The sequence below is a fragment of the Leptodactylus fuscus genome, chromosome 9 (genome assembly GCF_031893055.1).
Source record: "Leptodactylus fuscus isolate aLepFus1 chromosome 9, aLepFus1.hap2, whole genome shotgun sequence".
Taxonomy (NCBI): domain Eukaryota; kingdom Metazoa; phylum Chordata; class Amphibia; order Anura; family Leptodactylidae; genus Leptodactylus; species Leptodactylus fuscus.
Window position 1 is genome coordinate 31,734,942 of NC_134273.1, and position 20,250 is coordinate 31,755,191.

Below are 20,250 nucleotides of genomic sequence, written 5' to 3' on the forward strand. Positions count from 1 at the left end.
TACAATCTATTCTGAATGCAGCGGCCAGGCTCATCTATCAGGCTAGACGCTACAGCGATGCCTCTGGTCTGTGCCAGTCGTTACATTGGCTGCCTATTCATTATAGAATAAAATATAAAGTTATTACTCTCATCCACAAGGCTCTCCATAATGCCGCACCTCCCTACATTTCTTCCCTCATCTCTGTCTACCGCCCAACCCGTGCTCTCCGCTCACTCAATGACCTAACACTTACATCCTCTATTATCAGAACCTCCCACGCTCGTATACAAGACTTCTCCCGAGCTGCACCACTTCTCTGGAATGCTCTACCCCGGACAATAAGATTAACTCCCAACTTCTACAGTTTCAAACGCAAACTAAAGACGCATCTTTTCAGACAAGCCTATCACAATTCCTAATGCACAAAATTGTCTGAACACTGTATAAGCAATGCCGCCCCTGCTACCTCTTGTGTCACCCCCTCTACCTCATAGATTGTAAGCTCTTTTGAGCAGGGCCCTCAGTCCCATTGTGTGAAATGACGTTCTTTGTTATGTATGTCTGTATCTGAACCCTATAAATTGTACAGTGCTGCGGAATATGTTGGCGCTATATAAATAAAATGTATTATTATTATTATTATTATTACCCCACAGATCTCAAATTGATGACCTGTCCCAAGAATAGGTCATCCAATAAAGGGATCCTATCATTAAAACTCAATTTTTTTCTGCCTACCACGTAGGAATAGCCTTAAGAAAGACTATTCTTCTCCTACCTTTAGATGTCTTCTCCGTGCCGCTGTTCAGTATATAATCCGGTTTTCGTCGGTATGCAAATGAGTTTTCTCACAACACTGGGGGTGGTCCCCAGCGCTCAAACAGCACTGAAGGCGTCCCCAATGCTGCGAGAGAACTCTCTAGCGCTGTCTCCATCTTCTTCAGGAACGTCCTCTTCACGCGTCTTTTTCCGGCGGTGACTTCAAACTTCTAGGCCTCGGGCCTAGGGCAAAGCTCATTGTGCATGCCTGCCGGCCACAAGAGAATGGCCACTTACACAGTGTTGTAAGCAGCCAGTTTTCGACTAGCCGGCAGGCATGTGCAGTCAGCTGCCCGAGGCCTAGAAGTTTGAAGTCTGCGCCGGAAGAAGACACGAAGAAGACGGAGGCGGCTCTGGAGAGTTCTCTCGCAGCATTGGATAACGCACCTAATGCTGTTTGAGTGCTGGGGCCCGCCTGCAGTGCTGCGAGAAAACTCATTTGCATAATGATGAAAACCAGATTATATACCGAATGGCGGGAGTGAGAAGACGTCTAACAGTAGGAGAAGAATGGCCTTTCTTAAGGCTATTCCTATGTGGTAGGCAGAACAAATTGAGTTTTAATAATAGGATCCCTTTAAAGTCCAGAGAACCCCTTTAAGGTCATATAATGTGTACTACAATTTTGCCTCAAAATTCTTCTGCAAAGTAAGCCAAATGATAGGTGGCATATATATATATATATGGACTAGCACTTTAAGACTGTTCGGGGAGAAATCATTTACTCGTGACCTCAGTTGGGCTGTAGTGATTGGAGAAGACGGTCCAGCAGTGGTGGTCGGCGGCCTCCCTTCCTGCCATGTGGCCACTATGGCCAACTGTCCTGCTTACTTTCCAGTCTCTCCTCATCTGCCTGCCAATCGTGCGTCCCCTCTGCTCTCATGTAACCCTCTCCTCTCTGTTTTCTAGGTGCTAATCTCAGAGGGTTTGGGAAGATACGCCCGAGATCCTAAATTTGTGTCGGCCACAAAACACGAAATTGCCGACGCTTGTGACATGACTATAGATGAGATGGAGAGCGCAGCCAGCAATCTCCTCAATGGCAGCATTCGTAACGGGACAGCGGGGGGCGATATGTTCCCCATCCTAAGCAGGAGAGACTATGATCTTCAAGACTTTGGCCCCGGGTACAGCGATGAGGAGCCTGAGCCCAGTAAATATGAGGAAGATCTAGCAGATGAAATGATTTGTATAACAACGTTATAGTATTTAACAAAAACACTTAGGATTCTATAAAACAAAAAAAATAAAAAAGTGCCTCTCAATTCATGACGCATGGCACTACACAGGAGGACTGACCGGTGGGAGACGCAACAAGCCATGGATGGGTAAGAGGGGGCCGCAGCTTCCTGGCACTTCTGTTGTTGGTGGACTACGTGTATACGAACGCAATGGCTCGAGAACTGCATGGCAGAGCGGTGACGGATCACGGTCAAACCATATTGTGTTATATATGAACAGTATGCCGCATGTTGCACCTGAATCAGTGCTGCAAATATGTGATATATGGTGATGACAATCAGAAGCCCTCGCCATTACTCTCAGCCATACACATCATATCAGATCTCTGCTCACCTCCGTCTTCTGCAGTCTCCCCTGTCCTCTATGGGTCCGCACAGGATGATCTCCCCTGGAGGACGGAACGTTTCCTTTGCGTAGAGAGTATATCATTTCAATAGTCAACTTTTTTTTGACTATCACCTTAAGGGCAAATGACACTGGAATAGCTGCAAACCATGCACTGACACCCAGAACCAAGTCAATGGCTTCTCTGTAAATGACCTGTAATATACGACCATTTGTATTTGTAAAGAGATGTTCTATATTTTGTAATCCTTTACGGGAAACTGAACTGCAGCAATATCTCCTGGTTTCTGATTTCACGTAGTTCTCCACAAAGATTAGAAAACGCAATTATTTATTTTATTTTTTTCCTGTTCCATAGAGATCTAGAACAATATATTCATAGGCACCGAATTTTCAAATCAAAATTTATGATGAAATTTTTAAAAGAAAAATATTTTATGTCAAATCAAATATTATGATAAAGGGATCTGCATAAGATATGCAATTATTAGAGCGAGCTAAAGTTACTCAGTTTGGGTTTTTTCATGTGACGTCGAGCTGTGAAACTTTTTAATCTGCAACGAGACTTTTACCAAAAATAATTTTTATTTCCAAAAAAACAAAAAAAATTCTGAATCCGTTTTGTAATGCCGATTTTGTCTGAAACCTTCTATAAGGTCGCATTAGTCTCCATAGTATTCGCTCATTTATTCAGTCGTATTCCAAAGCAGCACGGTATAGGAAGGGGCTTGTGCCCGACACAGCAAATATTATCAGACATTCCAGTATATGAGATCAGAGATGACTAGAACAGGACGAGGCGGCCATATTCCCTGATAAATACACGACTTATATCGCTGTATTAGCCCAAGGACATACATACCCTGCTCTACAGGTTCCTTGCAAAGGCCTAATATTGTAAGGTTTTAATGGTGCAACCTGTCTACATGATTTCTAAGTGTAGGCCACAAAATGCGTGGGCCCAGGCAACCCGCTGCACAGGGGGTAGGAACAAAGTAGCTGAGGTCAGGACGATTGGGAACACTAAGGGGGCATTCACACGGAGTAAAGTGACGCTGATAAAAAAAAAACCTCATTGACTTCAATGGGTTCCATTTTCCACACAGAACACATTGAAATCAATGGGAGGCTTTTTTTTTTATCAGCACTGGTATCACCGTTACATGCACTATTCATATGATAAGAAATCTCCAATTTGCAGCCTTTCCCAAGGCTAGTACAGAATACAGCGAATAATAATGGAATGGCTCTTTCTGCAGAATATGAATATGGTGCAGTGTAAGGGGCAGCAGCCATACTAGCGCTGGGTTTCCTCCCTGGCTGCTCTGCAGTGATGGTTGTGATATTCTATATGGGTGTAGATGGGACTGAACCAATAAAATAAGACAATGACCCATGTATTGCTGGCAGTAATAATGCAGTGGAGCTAATGGAAGGGACAAGGTCATTATTCATTGGGTAACATATGTTTTATCAATGATTTTGTGCAGATACAATGAGGCATCACACTGAGGATACATGGTCATGCCTGAATCAATAAACCTCTTTTCTACGGCTGTCTGGACTTGTGTGTTGTGTGTCACTGTGACGGGGAGAAGCAGAGGTAACGCCTAAAGCCTATAGCATAGGGCCTAGTAACAGATGTAACATGAAGCCCCATGATCACGTCATTGATAGTACTGGTCTCCAAATATGGCGTAGACAGACATTTACACCCCAGGCCCTGCATGATCGCAACTTATGGAACTACCATAGGTACAAATCATGTATGAGAAGATCAAGATTAAAGGGGTTGTACCAACTTTTAAAGTTACCCCATATTGATATAATAGAGAATAACTATTATGGGTGAGGGTCTGACTGCTGTGACCCCTACTAATCCTAAGAATAGGGGTCCTGGTTCTCCTGTCCTGATGAAGCAGCATTCATTCTCTATGAGAGTGTTAGAGATAACAGAGACTGCGCTCGGCTGTCTTTGGCACTCCCATAGAGCGGTAGAGATAGCTGAAGCTTCTGCATGGAGGACTGAAAGAGGCGGACCCCATTATAGTCTATGGTGTGCGCAGGTAACCTCTGTTTTAGCAGTCCAGCTTGTGATGTTGTTATAAGTATGTTCTGTGTGTTCTGTTCTGCTTACTTATTCTGCTTTGTCTGCCTAGCAACAGTGAGGTAGTAATGGAGGAGGAGCTGAGCTGAGGGGGAGGAGTGGTTAGACAGGGAGCCATGATGGAGCATGGAATAAAGTGTTCTGATCTACAACAGTAACTATCTCATAGTGGAGTTATTCCAGAAGACCTGCATCCTCACTACAACACTACACAGCTCTCTGTCTTCCGGGTCCCCCAGCAGAAGTTCACAGGCACAGACGTGACCCTATCCAAATACACTAGGTGCAAGACTTTAGCTGAAGGACCTGGGGTCAACCACTAGGCTCTATTTGTAATAGGATGGCTTACCTGAGGATACAAGCGTGTCTGCTCTTACCTTAGATTAAATTTGGTTAAGGACTTCTGATCTTTCATGAAACCAATTCAATACAAGATTGTGACATGCTAAAAGAAACAAGATGTAACTCCCAACACAACCACTGGGTGGCCACACAAACACACAAAGACTAGATACTTTTTGGCAACACCATATTGTTTTGTAAAATTGGTCATCCCGTGCTACAGCTATGAGGACATGTCCAGGCTAGAGGATAATAAAGAAGGACATCTGTATGATGTAGGGACCCAGTGTACACTGGTTATATACGGTATATTACTACAATGATCATATAGACAATGACCAGTAATGAATGTCTCTCTGTATTCATGCATGTCATTTACAGATGCAGAGTGATCGCTCTTAAGCTTCTAAAGTTTCCTTAGGGTTGCGTTCAGCGCATTCATAATATAAAGCACTTAAGGACACATTTTGACAGTCTCCTGAATGGGCACAATGAGAGGTTGTTGCGATTTAGTCTCGTACTTACGTAATTATGAAATGATACATGGAATGTTTTATCGTTGGGTTTCAAGACTTTTGGGTTTGTACACTGGGATATCTTTGTCTTCAAGTGATGGGACGCCTTTGATGATATCCGCGGCCTTCTCCGCCAACATGATCGTAGGGGCATTTAAATTGCCACTTACAATGCTTGGCATGATGGAAGCATCAACAACCCTTAAATTTTCCACCCCTATAACCTTTGTGTCAGGGTCAACAACAGCTGTGGGGTCAGTCGGCTGTCCCATTTTGCAGGTGCAGGAGGGGTGGTATGCGGTGTCTGATTTCTGCCTGATGAAGGCGTCAATTTCTTTGTCCGTCTGAACATTCGGACCAGGTAGGATCTCAGGTCCCCGGAATTCATCAAATGCTTTCTGGGCAAAGATCTCTCTTGACAGTTTAATGCACTGGCGGAAATCTACTATGTCTTTATCTGTCAGGGTATAAAATCCGTAATATAATGCATCATTTACGTCAGATTTCAGGCATAAATAATAAATCTGGTAGGCTCAATGGCGCCACCTGCTGCATCACACCTTCTCAGGGAAGGGGCAGGAGCAGTGCAAAAATACAAGGTCACAGTTATTTGTGCAAAACAAATTACAACTCTTTATGCTTTGTACACCAGAAAACTGACATAGAAGGCCTAATAAATGTGCCCCAGTGTCCTATCACCCATAACCTGTTCCCTATAGCCCCCTCTCATATACTGCCCACAGTCCCCTCCCTTCATCTGTGTCATGTCACCACACCACTATTACCTTGCCCAGTTAGTGCGGCTTTACAAGGTCCTTCCAGGACCTTTACGGACATCATCCTCACAGTCTAAGGTCTATTTAGTACTAGCTCTGAAGTGTTGTGCAGAGACGGGACACAGACATCAGCAATAGCAGATTATGAATCTATTTCCAAGACTACCTTGCAAAGGTTTAAAAAAACAAAATATCAGATTAGTGGGGTTTGTTGTGAGCAGATGATATACAGATAATGGAGCAGGTAGCAGAGAGCACTGTTATCTGTGTAGTTGTCAGACATGGTACTGCAGATTACCTAAATAGGAGCTAAATTGCCGTTCAGCCACTACACAGAGAACGGCGCCATCTGCTGTTGGCAGAACAGAGTTGCTGGTGATGCATGAGGTTGTCAGGTGCCCGACCCTACTGATCTGATATTGATTACCTATCCTTGGGATACAGGCCAGCCATAAACATTTACAGGGTATATTTTTTTCACCTCTTATATAAGTCAGACCTTCCATCCCATTTAATAACCTAGTTGTATGCCCTTTAACCCTCGCCATCTATATATTTTTTTTTTTTTTACAAGATGAATGATTTTTACTCACCCGTTGACAGATAATTTGGGTTGATGAACGGGTGGACACTGGGGTCAGCGCTCTGAAGTTTTAGCCACCCAACGCTTGTTCCTCTCATGGTTCCGACATGAACCTATCATACACAATATGTAGAACATATATGAGAACCAGGTCACAATGGGTTAAAAAGCACATTTAATGCCGCCATCCTACATCTCCGTACAGACCCCATCCCTCAGCGCTGTATGATGTGCCGATGTGACAGCTGGAGGGATTTACAGACATTTTTAGAACCTGACAGTTACTTTAGATAAAGTTTCCCTTCTTATCTCCAGATTTACCTGCGAACAATCATCTTGTCACTGTCATCTCCTGGCTGCCGCTCGTGTCCCTGTAAATGGCACATTATAAGACGCCGCTCCCGACATCTGCCATGAATTATAATTCACAGCTGAGAAATACTGACAAGCAGAAAATACATTGTAATCCTGGTCGGGGTTAACTCTTTCTAATATCACAGCGTTAAAAGGGGGATAGCGGTGTATACAATGTACCCCCTACCCCGCAAAGACTAATTGGTGGGGGCAGAGTGCAGGGATTCCCGCTGATCATGAGAATGGGGGTTCCTGTATGTCCCACACACTACAGCTCTATTCATCTCTATGGATCAGTGTTTGGCAATCTCCTGCAGTCCCATAGCGGCAGAGAACATGTATAGTAAGGGCGAGTTCGGAATTGTTTAATCCGTTCTAGTCGGTCTCTGGATTACAAGAATGGATTAAACAGATTAACCTACTGGCCACTAAACGCCCCCCCCTGAAGTGCCATCCAATGGCCAATACTGTGCCCATCCCTCCGACCCCACAAGTAGTACAGTTTCCCTTTAACAATTCTTGCAAAACAACTTACTGGACTGATGCCTGGAATTCTGTACTGAACTGGAATCAAATCCCAAAAACTCAGAAACACCCTTTAACTGCCAGCTGACAGATAATCCAGACAATGGGGTAAGAGAGTCCTGGGAATTGTCACAGTCACCTTATAAAGATGCTGGGGGAGGGGTGGGGGATAAACCAGGTTTTTAAGTATAACATCTGTTTGAGTCGGTTCTTCTAGGGGTTTGGTGAATGCAGGAGGACTTTGACTTAGTTGGTGCTGAGCCGACCCGGGCCAATGCATTTCCTCCACCAAACTATATTGTGTGGCCAGGGGAGAACTTAGAGGGGCTGAACTTTTCCACCAGGGCCCCTGACCATTCCCCTCGGTCCCTGCCTACACAGATCCTTTCTATGGATTATACATCCATATCATAGAGGACATAGAACAGCGTGTCCATCCATAAGAACATACCCCGCTGGGTCCTCACCTGATAGGCCTCTATCGTTGGACTCACTCGTCCATGATCTATGACCTGAGAAGGGAGAAAGTGGAACTGGATATCGGGGTGCTCGACCCCGGGGGCACTTCGGATGAATCCACCGGACTCCAGGTGCGCTGTAGCCCCATAACCTGGTGAACGATGAACAGAAAAGAGAGAAGGTTCTGGTTAGTATCAAGTTGTATAACTTCATAGTGTTCCTGCTTTATATAGAGAACCATTTACTGCACTGACTGATCCAAGTAGAGGGCTGGCCGGAAATCCCATCATTATAGGAAAGCAATAAGAACTAATATAACCGGCCATAAAACACAAAGTCTATTCTCTGCCCGCTGTAGTGTCCAATGACCTCAGTGACTAAGATTTACCACCAGCTGTGCCAATGTAGAATACGTAACATGAAGGCTACGCAGTATACCTGTATATACCACATACCGACCTGTAATGAAGGCTACCCAGTATACCTGTATATACCACATACCGACCTGTAATGATGGCTACACAGTATACCTGTATATACCACATACTCCCCTATAATGAAGGCTACACAGTATACCTGTATATACCACATACTGACCTGTAACGAAGGTTACACAGTACACCTGTATATACCACATACTCCCCTGTGATGAAGGCTATGCAGTATATCTGTATATACCACATACTCCCCTGTAATGAAGGATAGGCAGTATACCTGTATATACCACATACTCCCCTGTGATGAAGGCTACGCAGTATACCTGTATATACCACATACTCCCCTGTAATGAAGGTTACACAGTATACCTGTATATACCACATACTCCCCTGTGATGAAGGCTACGCAATATACCTGTATATACCACATACTCCCCTGTAATGAAGGATAGGCAGTATACCTGTATATACCACATACTCCCCTGTGATGAAAGATAGGCAGTATACCTGTATATACCACATACTGACCTTTAATGAAGGATAGGCAGTATACCTGTATATACCACATACTCCCCTATAATGAAGGCTATGCAGTATACCTGTATATACCACATACTCCCCTGTGATGAAGGCTACGCAGTATACCTGTATATACCACATACTGACCTTTAATGAAGGATAGGCAGTATACCTGTATATACCACATACTCCCCTATAATGAAGGCTATGCAGTATACCTGTATATACCACATACTCCCCTGTGATGAAGGCTACGCAATATACCTGTATATACCACATACTCCCCTGTAATGAAGGCTACATAGTATACCTGTATATACCACATACTCCCCTGTGATGAAGGATAGGCAGTATACCTGTATATACCACATACTCCCCTGTGATGAAGGCTACGCAGTATACCTGTATATACCACATACTCCCCTGTGATGAAGGCTACGCAGTATACCTGTATATACCACATACTCCCCTGTAATGAAGGCTACGTAGTATATCTGTATATACCACATACTCCCCTGTAATGAAGGATAGGCAGTATACCTGTATATACCACATACTCCCCTGTGATGAAGGCTATGCAGTATATCTGTATATACCACATACTCCCCTGTAATGAAGGATAGGCAGTATACCTGTATATACCACATACTCCCCTGTGATGAAGGCTATGCAGTATATCTGTATATACCACATACTCCCCTGTAATGAAGGATAGGCAGTATACCTGTATATACCACATACTCCCCTGTGATGAAGGCTATGCAGTATATCTGTATATACCACATACTCCCCTGTAATGAAGGATAGGCAGTATACCTGTATATACCACATACTCCCCTGTAATGAAGGCTACGTAGTATATCTGTATATACCACATACTCCCCTGTAATGAAGGCTATGCAGTATACCTGTATATACCACATACTCCCCTGTGATGAAGGCTACGCAATATACCTGTATATACCACATACTCCCCTGTAATGAAGGCTACATAGTATACCTGTATATACCACATACTCCCCTGTGATGAAGGATAGGCAGTATACCTGTATATACCACATACTCCCCTGTGATGAAGGCTACGCAGTATACCTGTATATACCACATACTCCCCTGTGATGAAGGCTACGCAGTATACCTGTATATACCACATACTCCCCTGTAATGAAGGCTACGTAGTATATCTGTATATACCACATACTCCCCTGTAATGAAGGCTACGCAGTATACCTGTATATACCACATACTCCCCTGTGATGAAGGCTACGCAGTATACCTGTATATACCACATACTCCCCTGTAATGAAGGCTACGTAGTATATCTGTATATACCACATACTCCCCTGTAATGAAGGATAGGCAGTATACCTGTATATACCACATACTCCCCTGTGATTAAGGCTACGCAGTATACCTGTATATACCACATACTCCCCTGTGATGAAGGCTACGCAGTATACCTGTATATACCACATACTCCCCTGTAATGAAGGCTATGCAGTATACCTGTATATACCACATACTCCCCTGTAATGAAGGCTACGCAGTATACCTGTATATACCACATACTCCCCTGTGATGAAGGATACGTAGTATATCTGTATATACCACATACTCCCCTGTGATGAAGGCTACGTAGTATATCTGTATATACCACATACTCCCCTGTGATGAAGGATACGTAGTATATCTGTATACACCACATACTCCCCTGTGATGAAGGCTACGTAGTATACCTGTATATACCACATACTCCCCTGTGATGAAGGCTACGCAGTATACATGTATATACCACATACTGACCTGTAATGAAGGCTACGCAGTATACCTGTATATACCACATACTCCCCTGTAATGAAGGCTACGCAGTATACCTGTATATGCCACATACTCCCCTATAATGAAGGCTACGCAGTATACCTGTATATACCACATACTCCCCTGTGATGAAGGCTACGCAGTACTTGTATATACCACATACTCACCGGTAAACTTCAGCATCCACTCCACGCCGATCTTCAGCATCATGAGCGGCTTCTGAGCTCTGTATAATGTCACAGGCTTGGTGCACGTCTGCTGGACATAAACCTCAAGGTGATCCTGAAGATTCTGCCCCACTCCTTCAATAAGAAGAAGAAATTACTAGGTCACTATCAAAGATTATTACAGTCGCTTCACTGATGGTTTCCTGTAGAACCTACTCTGGCTCCTGTTCAGATAGGATATTATGGGTTATTCTTGGATCTGCTCACTGTAATAAGAGGGGGGATAGGTGGCTGCCAAATGCTTCTTGTGCCGCTCATCTCCTGTATGACCATATAAGCAGGGTCTGAGGGAACCAGATTAGATGAAAGCTATAACCAGGATCATTAGTGTCACCTGCAGACTAAGAAACCTTGGAAAATACTGAAGTGTTAAATACATTGGGGTGTAGTTATAGCCCCAGAGGAGGAGGAAGGCGCGCCCGATAGAGGACGAGGTGCCGTCTCCTAATAAATCAGGCACACTGTCCGCTCTGGCCGTGCACCTGGGGGAATGTTACATCCTCCTAATCATGTACGCCGGTTTTCTGGTATAAATGATGGTAGATCTGGTGGGGGTGATGGCCTTGCCCACCTTCATCACAGTCTCTTTACAATAAAGTGGCGAAGGCTGCGCAGATTTTAAAAGTCCTAAAGTTTTTATATGGTTTGGCAGAAAAAAAAATTGTGACTTTTTATGCCTTGTCTGCCAGAAAAGCTGTGTCCCCCACCCCCTGCACAAGTAGTGCACAGCACAGTACTATATACATATACTATATACAGATACTACATATAGATAGGCAGAGTACAGCATCTCAAGGAGCCATATAATAAACAGGATACATTTAACAAACTACTCTGACTATTCTATAGATACATTGGGTGACTGATGATCTCTAGCCGGGGTCTTTTGGGGCGGACATTGTCCCTCCCTGCCTTCTCAATCACACTAAAGGGGAATCCTATAAACAGTCCTCATGCAGCGTTGAGGGTCCTAGTCATGGCAAGAGCCAGGCAGAAGGTATGGGCAGGACCCCAGGACAGATACAATAAGAGGCAAGGACTAGGCAGCAGGATACTATCGGGACAATTTCAGAGCTTTACGTATGGGTGTTGGATAATATTTGCATGTAGCAGTACAGGAGGCCCCCAGGAGGCGCTATACCCCACTATGACACTGAACTATGGTAAGACAAACCTGGCAGATGAGCGATCACCGGGATTCCTAGTTGTTTGAGGTCTGCGGCATTTCCAATCCCAGACAACATGAGAAGTTGTGGAGAGTTTATTGCCCCGCCGCTCAGGATCACTTCTCTGCTGGCAAATGCCTAGAGAGTCAAGGAAGCCACAAGGTTACTATCCAAGATCAAGAACTCATTTGTACATTTATCAGCATCTTATTACTCTATGAGGTTCTCCATGACTTTGGTCGGAGAAGGATAAAGTATCTGACAACACGTAACATGACAGGTAAGTCGTACATGAAATTCTGCCCTCCCCGACTGCCCGGCTGTACTTTCGGATGACTTCTGCTTGCAAATCAGGGAAGTTCTGTAATAACTTTTTGAGTTTACTGATAAAATGGTTAATTCATGAGCCAAATCCCTAATCTGCCTAATATAGGATTACTGACACCCCAGACCTGAGCTACCCAGTGCCTATGCTCTAAGTCACACTGCTCGGCCTACTGACACAGGGAGAAATCTAACAAGATAAGATACCGGAGAGGACAAAAATTTGTTAAAACATACCAAATAAATAGCATATTATTACGAGGTCCTCACCACCATCGAGTTCACCAATACAATAAGTTTACCTTCTTCTTTTGTCCATTTTGAACATACTCCACGCCCGCCGCTCTCTGCCCTTGGAATAGTATCTTAGTGACCAGGGTCTTCTCATGGACAGACACATTCTTGCGATCCATCGCTGGACGTAGATAGGCACTAGCCGAGCTCCATCTCTGACCTCAACAAGAGGAGAAGTTGGTCATGAAGGTCTACAGGCCATGCAGGCCACACATAGCAGTGATGTCTTGGTGTAAGTTCTTACCTTTGTTTATAGTCATGTCCATCCATCCCACACCTTCTTGCTGGTAGCCATTCATGTCCTCAGTGAATGGGTATCCGGCTTGCTGGGCAGCTTTAATGAAAGCCTGATGAAGGACATGATTTGTCTTCCCTCTTGAGACATGTAGAGGACCACTACCTCCTCGATACAGATCAGGTCCTAGTTCATGAGTCTGAGCTTTCTTAAAATATGGCAGACAATGACTATAATCCCATCCAGTGGCACCTTCGGCATGCCATCGGTTGTAGTCTTCAGCGTGTCCCCGAATATACACCATGGCATTCAAAGACGACGAACCACCCCAAACTCTGCCTCTAGGCCAGTACATAATCCTGTTGTCCATGTGTCTTTGTGGCACAGTATGATAATACCAGTTGTATTTGTCATCACATAGGTTGTACATCAGGGCGGCCGGCATGTGGATCTTCCATGACAATCTCTTGCAGCCAAACATGAGATCCTTTGGTCCCGCTTCCAATACCAGCACCGTCTCATCTTGGCTCTCTGACAGCCGATTGGCTAACACACACCCGGCAGAACCAGCCCCGACTATAATATAACTGAATGAGTCCACATCGCCTGCTTGGTGGGTGGAGAACAGACTGATATTTGATAGATGTGATCTCAGCCCAACCAAATGTCTTGCCTTGCGTAAATCTTGTGGGTGTCTTGTGATGGATGAATGTCGGGAGGTCGCTTTAAGAAGCTTAAACATCTGAGCCATTCTCTTGGGTTTTAGTTACTAAATAATAATAAAATTAAGACTTAATATAAATGTATATGTTATATTATAAAAGTGGTCGGATAATAAGCAGAGAGATAAATGTACGATCGCTGGGGGTCTTAATTCCTTGCATACAGTGTGAAATACAGCCGATAACCTAGTGACACATCCACTCACACCGGAATCGAAGACCTGAAGGATTTCTGAGTGCAGATTATATAGGGTTTGTGTATCAGGGAGATATAGTAAGAGCGAGGCTACACTTGAACTAGCCAGTAGCACTTACCTTGAATCCTTGATCCTCGGATGGTACAAGTTCCTCTACTACGGATCATGACATTTGCATTACACAAAAATATTTGCATAGCTTTATACTGTGACCCTTCTAACGCCCTCCAGGACCTTGCCCTATTCCCCCTGCAGGATGTACCGCACGGTTATACCAAAGGGTTTGTTAGTTATAAAATGAATATCCATAGTCCAATCATTTACGTTTATGACCTTAGTTATTCCAGCAATTGGGTTGTTGACATAAAAAGAAATTTATGAAAATAATTATATAACTAGAACGAGGCAGCTGTCAGATTGTAAGCTCTTGTGCACACTCATGGCACTTATCTGTAGTACTGTAATGGTAATGTAAGCCCTTTGTCTCATCACTGCTTTATACAGGACTGCTTTTATAAACAGGGGCATAAAAGGTAACTGTGGGGCCCTTCCACCACCACCATCATCATCATCATCGGCAGCAAGTTAAGAACATGAGAACATTTCAAGTATATTGATGTGTCTAATACTCAAAGTGAAGTCACAGAACAGGGATAACAGGCACCATGATGTCACAGTATAGGGATAATACACACAGTGATGTCACAGTACAGAGATAATACACAGTGATGTCACAGTACAGGGATAATACACACAGTGATGTCACAATAGAGGGTTAAAAAGCACAGTGATGTCACCGTACAGGGATAACAGGCACAGTGATGTCACAGTACAGGGATAACAAGCACAATGATGTCACAGTGTAGGGATAACAGGCACAGTGACATCACAGTACAGGGATTATAAACAGTGACATCACAGTACAGGAATATCAAGCACAGTGATGTCACAGGACAGGGATAGAATGCACACTGACATCAAAGTACAGGGATAATACACCCAGTGATGTCACAGTAGAGGGATAACAAGCCCAGTGATGTCACAGTACAGGGATAATACACAAAGTGATGTCACAGAACCACAGTATAGGGACTATGCTCATAGTGATGTCACAGTATAAGGATAATGAATATAATGATGTCACATAACCACAGCACAGACAATGCTCGTAGTGATGTCACAGTTCAGGGATAATGCACAGGGTATGTAGTCCTTACGTCTGAATGGAAGAGGTTCCCTTATCTGTTGGGCCCCACCGGAGTCTCTGCACTCGCTCCTCTTTTTGTTATTTCTCAGGGGCCATTTCACACTGGCAGATAATTTGTGCCAATGTGACGCTCACTTACCTGCATTCATACGTTACAATAATCAGATTTAGTTTTTTGGGGAAGAGGGGTTATATGATCATTTGTACAAGCATTCATTGCCCCTTCTGATACAATTTCCATTACACATATCAGGCAGATGTTAAAGGGATGCGATATGGTTTGTGTCAACGACAAAGCAAGCTATTGCTTCATTGCTGCACACCTACACATCAGGCAAGGAGTGTGAACTATAGCTTGAAAATGACAAATTCAGCTCTGCTACATCAGTTTTTCTCCTCTGCTTTATACACTTTTTCCGACTCCTACACAATATCTGGATGGAGTTGACAACTGTGTGTTATTAGGATTATATAACGCACTACTGGGAACATGTCAGTATTTGCACAGAGTATTATATTAGAGGGGTCATGTAAGGACAGGGAGTTCTCCGCCTATACATACTCTAGAAGATACTAGAAGCTATTTTGGAGTCGTCGTCACTTACCTTCCGAGGATTGTCTCACAACTAGACACGGCTCAGAGTTCACGTTTCCAGTGCCGGGCCATGTAAGCAGTGAATATTTGGAAACACTAAAACTCCCTGCACATTGTGTGCCAGCAAAAATTCTAATACAGTATGCAACACAGCGGGGGAGGGGAGGGAGACTCTTAAAGCGGAACAGTCCATGATGATAAACCAGGAACATCTCAGTAAGAACTTCACGTCATATCAGCCTGAGGGAGGTCACCTGACACTACACATATAGGATAGCATACAGGTACATATAGAAGAACGTGGGGCATGTGCAAATACATATATAATATTCCTGACACCCGCTATCAAAGACTGATGTGCATGTTTTTGGAGCAGGTCTTGATAAGCCTCACCAAGTCTCCCAAAAAGTTAGAGGCTCCTGGAAAAAGGGGAGACTTCCCCAACTTCTAGTTCCAATAAAGATTGGGCATATGTATAAAACGTGGCACACCAGACTAACCTGAACAATGGTGTGCAAAAAGGGCCAAAAAGTTCTACCAAAACATAGCATAGTTGTTAAATAGAATCCTTATTTAGGACCTTTCACCACCTTAAGCTCTTTACATCCTTTATCAGCCACCCCTTCACGGATTCCAGCTCAGTTGGAATTTTAGCTCTAGCCCCCACTGTTCCTGAGCTATTAGTGCAGTTAGTTTTGGTGTCTGATGTGCTAACTAGACTCCCTAATGTCAAGTGGGTGGTGTCAGGTAGGAGCAGGCAAGGGGGCGTGACTTGGCCCCAATCAGAGGCAGGCATGTTCAGAGCTCAGGATCCCACCCCTTGCCTGCTCCTGCCTGACTTTACAGAGTCTAGTTTGCATATCAATCGGGGGAATTGCGATGTTATTCACCACTATCGGGGACACCTTCACTGTCTCCCTTTTAAAACCTCCCAGAACTACCGTAAGTTTATACTTAAAAGCTGTGGCTTGCATCCCTGAATTCTAAATCTCTGTTGTGGTCTCCTACCCTCCCCAATATCTTGCCCACTGTTAGATCCCACGACTTGCACTAGATAGATACACACTACATGCTCATAGAGATTTTCCCCAGCCACTCCGTAAGCCCCTATGATCTCATCTATGTACAACCCTTCTATTCCACTTAGCTTGGTCCCCTCTATGGTTCAGAGCTGGCCATTGTTGGGTCCGTTTCACCTGAGAGATTTGGTTAAAGTCTCTATCCTGGAGTTCGATCACAAGTATCTAATACTCTGCATTCACCAGAAATGGAACAATTCTATTACACAACAATTTATTGTCTCATTTTGGGGGTGTTTAGGTTCACCCCTATTCCCTATCCACATGTATGGCATAGGCACATGCACTAAAGACTTGATAATGGCTATTTAGCAGATCCTCTCTCCGAGGTTCCCTTCCCGTAGCAAAAGCACATAAGACGATTAGAGGGGGTTATTGGAAGACTATTCCTCCTACTTTGTGGCAAGACCAATTTTTGATGCCCCAGAATCATACCCAGCTCTGGTCCATTCCCTCAGCTTGTTGGGTGTAGTTGGAGATCAGGACCTGTCCCATAATTGCTCCTTTGTGGTCTGAAATACATAGTAAGGACCTGTTATCTCAGGATATTCCTTTAGCGCCCCCCTTCGGTACTTACTAAAGGTCCCTCCAATACAGGCGGGCATGAAGTCCTCCAGGTTGTTTCTGGATGTCTGTACAGCAGCTGAAGCCCTGATAGTGAGATCCTGGAAGTAACTCTGTCCTTCCTCCAGTATGGCGGCTACAGGGAACCGAACAACCGAAATAATGACTAAAACCTACATAATACCCTCCAGACAGTTTGGGACTCTTGGTCTCCTCACTGCATCTTCCAAGAGCCCTAATTCCTTCCTTATGTACATATGCGGCTCCGCTGCCTCCCCCTGCCCTCCTCCCATTGTCTGTCATACCTTCTCTGCCTTTAGGCTATTTCGCACCTTCTCACTTGTTTTGCTGGTTGAGCTTCTCAGCCCATTTTCTGTTTTCACTCCTTTTTTTGGCTTTGTCCTCTGCCATGTATAAGAGTCTCTATGTTTTACATATCAGTAATGTCTACTTGTGGCTTTTATCTCCGTCCATGTAACATTATTGTTCTGGTGACCGCTTTATTCATTTCTTTGTTGAAAAACTTAAATATAAATTAATTAAAAACAAGAAATTGCAGAATGCAAAGAATCTGTACAAAGGTGCAATATTTACTAACACAGCTGCTTAACCCTATCATGACAAGGCCTCAAAAAAACCTTACCGATCACACATATGTTAGGGATGTAATGGAATTAATTGTTGGGCTAGCAATGTATTTTTTTGTGATATATATATATATATATATATATATATATATATATATATATATATATATATATATATATATATTCTCTATATGACCACCTACAATGTCCATGCTGGAGAGATGCAGATGATGGTAACGGAGCTGAACAGACTGTAGTTAATTGTTAACCATCCAAATTGGGACAACAAGTTACGAGGTCAGAGGTTAATCTGGTCAGTAACAATCCTGTCGCTTCCAAAGTCAAAACATTCATAGACTATAAAAATACGTCCAACTCTTCATCTACTAATACGGGACAAGTAGAAACCATTTCTTTACAGGTCTGATTATTTTACTAAATGAACACTCCAGACAGAACGGATATAGTGTCCTATGCTAAAAAGGGTATTCCATGCTGAGCTATTGACCTATCCTTCTAGTAAACTGGTGGGGTCCTGGGGGTCAGATGAGCTGTTTGATGGGATTGCAGAGACATGGCCTCACTGCTCACCAAGCACAATGCTAAATATGGCATAGTGGCTGTGCTTGGTACTGCAGCTCTGCCCCATTCACATGAATGGGAATTATCTGCACACAGGTGACCAATTTATCTGCACAAATCAAGGTGACCAGTGGTTAGCACTGTAGCCCTGCAGCGCTGGAGTCCTGGTGTTCAAATCCCACCAAGGGCAAGAAAACCATCTGCAAGGAGTTTGTATGTTCTCCCCATGTTTGCATGGATTTCCATCCCATATTCCAAAAAAGACATACTAATAGGGAAAAATGTACATTGTGAGCTCTACGTGGGGCTGACAATCTACATAGAAAAAAAAAAAAAAAAATCAAGGTGACCAAGGCAATGCTGTTTCCATTGCCTGGCTTGTGGGGGTCCCCAGGAGTTAAATATTGATGACTTAGCCATAATATCCTTAAATTCTAGATAACCCTTAAAGCCAGGCCAGAGCAAACAATGTGTGGCACCAGGACTCCTTTGTTATCCCTTTGTCACTGCAAGAAGATAACACTGCTGTCTAGCATGAAGGGATCCCTGCTACTTCTCCATGTGCAATACCCCCTGGAGATATCTGAGGAGTCCTTGGTAGTGCCAGCAATGTCATGCACATATACCCTTAGTAGATTTCAGCTGGAGGATGGCCATACAATTTCCACTGAAAGATCCTTATGCAAATACACAAAATGGATAAGACGTTGCAGAGATTTCGGCAATATATCTTCTGAACGTAAATTTACTCCTAAGTTGGCCATAAGTTTTGTATAGCTGTTAGCCCCATACAGGTGCATGCTTGACCAAACCCACACGCGTTCTGAATGGCAAGGGGAGTGTAAGTGATTCCCAGATACCTCTTATGGTGACTTACTACCCAAATAGTGACCTTTGAAAGGTCAGAAGCAACACATAACACAACAAATGCATTTACTCTCCTATGTAAAGAAGCGCACAAGCTGGTGAGCAGCAGACAGTGTTAATAATTAACCATTTCCCTTTCCCTCTGATCACTGATGTGCTGGGAAAGGAGAGTAAAAAACAAAATCTCACTTGTCTCACTAACTTCAGTTTGTACTCAAGACATTAAGAATAACTATATGCAATATTCTTACCGTATCCTGCCTTATAGCGCCCACCTTAAAGGTGCTATCTGGGTTCTGAGATTGATGGCCCCCTGCAAGTGTGCTCTGCTCACTCACCCTAACACAGTAGTGTCCAGGGTAGGTGGTGACACAAATCTCAATGGGGCAGTCCTTAGAGGACAATGCAAATCCCACACTGCCTCAGTGATCTGCAGGGATCCTGGGTGTCGGAACCCCACAGATCTAATATTGATGGCCTATCCTCCTAAGACTAGGCCGTCAATCTTAGAAAGCAAAGAACCCCCTTTGACCCGGATACTTCATTTACTTCTGATTTGCTTTCTGTATGACCTGCTGAGGGTGGCCTCCATCTTGAAGCAGCCATGCCCTGGAATTGTAATTTCTGAACAGATGGAGACAATGGTTTTCGATAGTAAACCATGTAAATGAAGTGTGTAAAGTTATGGGCCTTCACTGCAGTACCAGGCGCAGCCACAACCATTTGTATGGCGCTGTGTCTGTGTACATAACAGGACTGCGCACTCATAGACTGTCATGGC

General features: G+C 43.8%; 2 protein-coding genes across 10 annotated transcripts in view; one reads left to right on the forward strand and one right to left on the reverse strand.

Moving 5' to 3' along the window:
* CACNA1D (calcium voltage-gated channel subunit alpha1 D) overlaps positions 1–3,448 on the forward strand; it is a 252,174-nt gene extending 248,726 nt beyond the window's left edge. For 7 of the 9 annotated variants that reach the window (XM_075287141.1, XM_075287143.1, XM_075287144.1 and 4 more), the window contains one exon: positions 1,711–3,447. In XM_075287141.1, the coding sequence (XP_075143242.1) occupies positions 1,711–2,007 (297 nt within the window). In that variant the 3' untranslated portion in view covers positions 2,008–3,447. Of the gene's footprint in view, positions 1–1,710 lie in introns of all 9 variants that reach the window. The other 2 variants (XM_075287149.1, XM_075287147.1) reach the window with 2 other exon arrangements.
* Positions 3,449–5,307: 1,859 nt separating this feature from the next.
* CHDH (choline dehydrogenase) lies at positions 5,308–15,851 on the reverse strand. The gene is made up of 8 exons (XM_075287835.1): positions 15,801–15,851; positions 13,079–13,838; positions 12,843–12,994; positions 12,225–12,354; positions 10,991–11,125; positions 8,058–8,200; positions 6,722–6,824; positions 5,308–5,809 (listed from the first exon to the last, which is right to left on the reverse strand). Exons 2-8 carry the CDS (start codon positions 13,818–13,820, stop codon positions 5,391–5,393), a joined length of 1,824 nt encoding a protein of 607 aa, XP_075143936.1. The 5' UTR covers positions 13,821–13,838; positions 15,801–15,851; the 3' UTR covers positions 5,308–5,390.
* Positions 15,852–20,250: the final 4,399 nt, after the last annotated feature.

Excerpts from the sequence above, each read along its gene's own strand:
- CHDH (XM_075287835.1), bottom strand. The coding sequence starts at position 13,820 with ATGGCTCAGATGTTTAAGCTTCTTAAAGCGACCTCCCGACATTCATCC. Across the intron at positions 12,995-13,078 it reads GGACATGACTATAAACAAAG|GTCAGAGATGGAGCTCGGCT; the intron begins GTAAGAACTTAC and ends CCTCTTGTTGAG. Across the intron at positions 5,810-6,721 it reads CCCAAATTATCTGTCAACGG|ATAAAGACATAGTAGATTTC; the intron begins GTGAGTAAAAAT and ends ATACCCTGACAG.